General features: G+C 49.5%; 1 protein-coding gene across 1 annotated transcript; it reads left to right on the plus strand.

Annotated features, from left to right (window-relative positions):
* Positions 1-1166: 1166 nt before the first annotated feature.
* LOC121436946 (protein ripply1-like) lies at positions 1167-4149 on the plus strand. The gene is made up of 4 exons (XM_041636858.1): positions 1167-1375; positions 2237-2309; positions 2866-2930; positions 3414-4149. The coding sequence occupies exons 1-4, from the start codon at positions 1167-1169 to the stop codon at positions 3667-3669; spliced, it is 603 nt and encodes a 200-aa protein (XP_041492792.1). The 3' UTR covers positions 3670-4149.
* Positions 4150-6729: the final 2580 nt, after the last annotated feature.

The following is a 6729-nucleotide window of genomic DNA, read 5'->3' on the forward strand; positions in this document are numbered from 1 at the left end:
CAATTCGCTGCATTGGTACCCCGATTTTGACTGTCTGCTTAGTGTGTGATTACAAGGATTGACCACAATTAATAAAACTAACGGGTTTCCTATAATTGGACACTGAGGTTGTTTCTAATTTTTGAACATTACAAACCGGGCTGTGATGAACATCCAAGACACTAAATCTAGGCAGGTGCTGGCCACTGAGGTCAGGAGGAATATTTTTGAAACCTCTAAGCATAAAGTGCCTGCCAGTTGGTGTAACTGGAAGCTTTTTGGCTAAGGCCCAAAAGGTGGCGAACACCAAGCGCTCTGATCCAACCTTTTGGCTTGCTGGGGTCAGCATTCATTCCCCAGCGCTTGTCACAGAGTGCTCAGGCTGGCAGGCCCTTGGGGACCACTGGGCCAGCAGCCTCATCTCACATGAGAGGACTGAGGCCTGGGATGGTTCTTTGGCGGCACAGTGCTGGGCAGAAACCCTCCCAGTCTCCAGCACCTGGGCTCCCAAACCAGAAGCTGAGCTGTGCCATTTGGAATCTGCCCTGCAAACTCCCCGGGGCCTGCTCCCCACACCACACAGCTTTCTGCTGAGGCCAGAGAGGGGCTTTAGACACTCTTGCAAATCAACTGAGCAGTGAGGAGGGTGTGGGGAGGCATTGAAAGGTGACTTGGGGTTCACTCTGCAAGAGATTGGACCTGCTCCCCCCAGAACCCCTCTTTATCCGAAGCCACGTGGCAGGCTTCATGGCAGTGACCCTGTATCAGGTCCACCTGGCAAATCTACTTGGGATTTGAGCTGAAATACCGGGTGAGTGCTTCACTCTCCTTAGAGCTGGCAGCCTTCTTTTCTCACTGGGACCCAACTTTGCTAAAAGGCCCAAGTATTCAGCCCCCTGTCCCCAGCCAAGCCTTGGTGCCTTTGGGTACTAATGAGCACCCCTCCTTCCCACCTTGGGCCTTGATGCTGCCTGGGGAAATAACACAAATGGTGTGAAATTCGCCCCTTCTTTGTTTTCCTTTCTGCCTTGGAACTAAGCAGACCCCTCACCTTCACCTGGACCCTGTTTATTGAACTGGGAGAGATTTCACACCCAAGAACCGTAGCTCTCTCTCCACGAGCCCCCTCCCCTAAATTTTCACAACCGGCCCACATTCCCCCACCCCCTGCTCCGCCTGAATAACTGATGAGTCAAGGCGGGCCTTATAAAAGGGTCTCTGGGGGAAAAGGCAAACGAGAGCAGAAGGTTCCGAGAACTGGAAAAGTCACAGTCGCCTGGCTTGGTGTCCCAAGGATGGATCCTGCTGCTCCTGCTGTTGCTCCCCCTGGCCTGGCCCCGGCCCAAGCCCCCGTCCAGGCACAAATCGGTGGACGAGAAGTTTCTGGGAATGAAAGGTAAGTGGAGCTTGGCTTTTGACAGCCTGAACTCAGGCTTAGGGCGATAAAGCTGGGAGAAGGTAGGACGGCCCCAATGGTGTTGGCTCTGTTCTCTTTGAAGGGGGAGACACCAAAGAGCCTCAAACCTTCCTCTATACCTTCAGCTGGACTCACTCGTCACTCCAGGTGACAGGAGTGGGCTGAGAGACAGTGGACATTGCCAAAGCAGAAAGCCAAGTAGCCTGACCCTCATGGGATAGTCTACAATTCCCTGAGGGAACAGGAGAAGTTGCCGTGGAAATTGGGCTTAGTGCAGCCTGGACTTTGGGGCCTAGATGGTGGCAGGTGATATAAGGTGAAAGGGACAAAGTCTAAAGAGGCCTTTGGTTGGGGTGCTGCCTCATGTCCTTTGCATGCCACAAGTTTCGTATTTACTTTTCCTTGCCTCTAGAAGTCTAGAGGAGAAGCAATGGGCCCAGAACTATTCTGGGTCTTTTCTCCAGCTAGGAAAACAGCATAATTCTGTTCACTACTACTTGGTGCAGGAAGTAGGTAGCAAGATGCTCCCCATACAATGGGCGTTCTCTCCTCCACAAATTTCACATCCATATTCAAAACACTTTTAAGTCCCTCCTGTGTACGGGGCATCCTAGTAGGGATTGAGGTTTCAGACATGCCCATACGTATCTTTCAGCCTAAGGGGCGCATGCAGACAATAACAGAATTGTGGGATAGGAGTACTGATTTAGTAGTCAAGGGACAAAAGGTATTCTGGAGCAGATGGCTTGAGCTAAGCTTTCAGGAGGCCACTTCTGTGACCAGAGGAAGCCTACATTTAGGCCTCTTTCTCTACCAATTGATCTTTTCTGTTTGCTCTAGAGAAAGTCTTTGGAGACCCTGGCTGCCCTCCGCCAATGACCAACCAAGGCAGGTGAGGATGCCGGTGGACTCGGTGAGTTTGAAACCCTGTGACATATTTACACGGGCCCTTACAGCCATATCCCTTCTCAGACGTCACCTGCCTTCATTCCAAAGCTGCTCATCTGGGGCAGCATCATGCCCACACTGTTAACATTCTATTGCCACTGCAGCTCTGGGAGGAGGGCAGGGCCAAGGTTTCCACAACAAACGAGATTGGGAGAGCAAAGCTTCGAGTGGGTAAGGGACCTGGGCTGGACTCCTCACTGATGCTGGACTCCGGTCTCTCGATCCCTTGCCCCCCTGCTCTCCCATGCTGCTCCGTGAATGTTTTGTCCTCTAATGGAACTCTGTCCCCTGGACAGCCTCCAAACAGGCCCGGGAACAGGGGCAGGGAAGAAAACCAGCCCCACGACTCTGCTTACGTTTTACCAAGATCTAAGACTGACCCCTTGCTGCAGGGCCGGGCTGGGAGGTGACTGATCTCAAGAGATGCCTAGAGTCTTTTGCAGTTTGTCCGAACTGGCAGATCTCTGCCCCTCGATGGGGGAGAGGCACTTTAACCACATACTAGCTTTTGCTTTGGACAGGCTGCTGCTGGGGCAACAGCTGCGGAGGTCACCAAGGCCACGGCTGGGTTCCGTCACCCTGTCAGGTAAGCCTCTAGTGTTGGAGTTCAGAATGTGACAAACAGCCCCGAGCACTGTGCCTGCTCATGACAAAGCCATGACTCAGGAGGAAAGAGACCATGAGAGGAGGCCAAAGTGACTTGCCCCAGAGGACTTCCCGTCACTGAGACCTAAGGGTAAAATCCTGGGACCCTGAGCAATCACAGAATTCTTCCTTAATAGGAAAAGAAGGGCTGGAGTGGTGAGTGATGTCAGCACTAGAACTGAGAGACGCTGAGGTGGCTCACCCTCTGCCACAGTTCTAGGTCTGTCAGAGGTGACATTCCTTCCTGGAACCATTTTGTAACAGTTGCAAATATTCTGAGCCAGAGTTACTTCTTCCTTTCCCTCTAAGACCCTTCCTGAAGCTAGCAAGCAGCTCTAAGGGTCTTCTTCCTTCTTGCCCCTACTGGTCCCTCTACAACTGAGAGTTGCCTAAGTTAGGCGCCCTGTTTCTCCTTTGCCCGCAGGCTCTTCTGGCCGAGATCCCGCTCCTTTGACTACCTGTACAGTGCTGGAGAGATGCTACTACAGAATTTCCCCGTCCAGGCCACCATCAACTTGTATGAGGATTCTGACAGCGAGGAAGATGGGGAGGACAAGGAGGAGAATGTAGAGGAAGAGGTCAATGAAATAGGGCCAGAAGGGTGTGCGAGAGCACCAGAGGCCACACCACACAAGGCCACAGCTCATTCCGCTGACCCACCCCTGACCTGTCCAAACTGAAGCAATCCTAGTTACACTTGGCAGGTTTCCAAGGGCATCAATTAGCAAAGAGTCTCCAGACACAAATTTTCTGGACCAAAACCAGTGTCCTCGGGCTGTCTAGTACACCCTGGCTTTTCTGATGGGCTTGCAAGGCTAGGCCTCTGGCATGTTCTTGTCTGAGCTGCTCTTGTGCCAACAGTAGGAGGTTCCTAAGACCCGGAAGGGAATTAGGAAGACCTGACTGCTGAAGGCCTCAGGAAGTAGAGCAGGGCAAGGGATGCCCTTGGACAAGAAAGCAGTCACTCCTCCAGGGCCGTTTGATCCCCCAGTTTTCGAAGGTAGCAGCCATATAAACCAGTCTCCAGGGGAGCGAGGCTGGCCTCCAGCTTCTTCTCCAAAGATACCATTACCAGATCCAAGCAATACTGGAGCCCCTTGAGGGAAGGGAAGGGAACAGAAGAAGGCATCTTGAGAATCTGCTTGTCTGGGGACCTGCATCCTCGTTGCCTGCTATTCATTCAGTCTGGGTATTGGCATAAGATGAATCAGGAGAAAAATAAATGGAATGATGTTTGCCTTTTTCTTGGAATTGTGCTGATTTCTTAACTGAACTCTGCCCATGTTTTGAAGTCACAGGTGGAGGTCAGTTTGTTGCTCTACCTGAGGTCAGCCAAAAGATTTTTCTCCTTGGAGAATGTCATGTTGGGGACAGAGCCTCAAAATGCCAGGCCTCTCTGTTCACTTATGAAATCAGAGGATGAGGTGAGGGCTGGGGTAAAGGTGAGATGCATTTTCTCACTTAGTCATTGGGGGCCGCTGTCAAATGAGGAGGAACGCTTGGGCACCCACTAAATACTGTCAATTGTATCTCTTTGGTTCCCTCAGTAGCAACCATAGCTTGGGCCTTCATGTTTACTTCTGTCCCAATTACTCTTCAACAAATTTTCTTACTTCCAGCATTTTGTTTCACAATCTGTCTGCACACGGACCACCAACAGCTAGACTTATGGTTGGTTCTTTTTTGGGGGGACTGGAAGGGGTGACAGATTATCATGAGGCAGTACAACTTTTTAGGAAAACACATGCGGACATCCAACACTATACATTCATGAACCCAGTCTTTACTGTGGTATTCTGGATTCTTTAATCATCTGCTTTTGTGTGTGTGTTTGTTTGTTTGTGGCTTTTTTTTTAGAGACAAGGTCTTGGTATGTATTCCTAGCTGTTCTGGCACTATTGCTGTTAAGACAGCCATCCTCCTGTCTTAACTCTCCACGGCTGGGGTTACAGGTGTCTGCCCCAATGCCTGGTGCTAATCATCCAACTTCTGACTATCGTTTTAGATTCATCTCTCTGCCCTTAAAAATTTGTTTCATTTGCCCTTGAATGTAGCATGCTTTCTAGCTCTTCTGTGGCTTTAAGCTCCTGCCTGAGATGGGTTTCCACTCTCCTGAGCCTTTTAAGCTCTGATTCATTCAACAGAAGTGCCTTACATTACCTTTTGGGGGGGGCGTCTCTACGCCCCCAAGTCCAGGACGGATATCCTCACACGCCCACGGTCTCATCTGTGACAGCGCCTGCCTTCTCCTTGCCTTTGCAGGAACTCGCGTTTGCTATCCCATGCAACTTTGTAGCCTAGCACCCCTCACAACAAGATGGCTCAGAATATCATAAGGGAAAATCACCCAGGTGTTCTCAAAGCAGTTCTCAGGAGAAGCACTGTTGATTGATCAACTTGCCTACTTTCTCAAATCTTACCTTAACCGTGAGGGCATCTTATTGAAAAGCAAAATGGCGCCTCCTTCCCTTGCCCTTCCGTCTCAACCTAAGATAGTTGCTCCCGTTCTGAGCCCTAGTTGGGACTTCCCTAAATGGGATGGACAGGCTTCCATCTATCAGTTAAAATTGAACCTTGCTCTTGGAAGAAGGCTAGCCGGCAGTTGAACTTTGACCCCTTCTATTCCTTTGGCCCATTTTCTTTTGTCTGGTAAGTGAAGCAGAATCTCCCGGGAGCTCGATGCATGAACCTGGGTGAGTTGCTTCTTCACCCTGAGCTCCATTCTCTTTCTCTGTGTATCATGATGAAGAGACGGGTGAGAGTTTTTGTCAGCATGGCTGTGCCAATTACGTGAGAGGGAACGAAGAAACAGCACTGGCCCTGGCACATCGGACGACTGCTCGCAAGACAGAGCTGTTCACAGGGAAAGCATCTGTAACTAGGAATTGCTGATAGTATAAACGATATTGGTTTCCAGACTTGAGTATGATGGTGACTGACTTACTGAACTAATGAGTATGTCTCAGGTCTCTTTGGTTAACCTTTGTCAGCATTTGATGGCTCACCAGCCAAAGCAAAGATGGCAGCGTTTATAGACAATGAAGACACATGAAAAGCCTGCTGTGACTTGCTGGACCACTCTACATTCAAGTGGTCTCTAGGTCTGAGGTTTCTTTATCCTGGGACAGAGGTTATAAAACTTCATAGTCTTTACCAAGAAACCCTTTCATTTAAATTGAACGCAAAAGACTAGCATGTAAATCAGATAAAAATAGAGCTGCCCCAGGGAAGCCAAAAGTTGGACTGTGAGGTGGGGTGGCAGAAGCTCCCTCCCTGAGTGGTACTATCTCTTGTAAGTTGACTCTCTCATTTTTCTCTGTGAGAAACACCTTCAAGGATCCTCAGACTGTGGGGAGACAATTTGGAAACACTGACCCAAGAGTTAAGTCAAGAATGGTTTGAAACCCAAGGAGGATTAATTAGTAATTTCACATGTCCAGTGTTCCGCTTAAAGACCTTGTTTTGAGTCCTAAGCTCCTAGCATTGCATAGCTCATAAATTGCCTAAGTTCTTCTTCTACCATAGGTTATAGGGCTTTAAAATCCTTGGAATCCCAATATCCTTGCTTTTAAGGTATTATATAGCATAGAATTACAAATCCTTAAATCCTCATGGGCTTAAAGACCCTAAATCCTGTGGAATAGTAATTCTCAACTCCGAGGGAGCACTTCTCCCTCGTCCCCCTCCCCCTCCCTCCTCACATGCCATTTTCTAGACTGACATTTTGTCTTATGTTCCTC

Source organism: Microtus oregoni, unplaced genomic scaffold (genome assembly GCF_018167655.1).
Source record: "Microtus oregoni isolate MIOR12 unplaced genomic scaffold, Mior012 000050F_010, whole genome shotgun sequence".
Lineage (NCBI taxonomy): Eukaryota > Metazoa > Chordata > Mammalia > Rodentia > Cricetidae > Microtus > Microtus oregoni.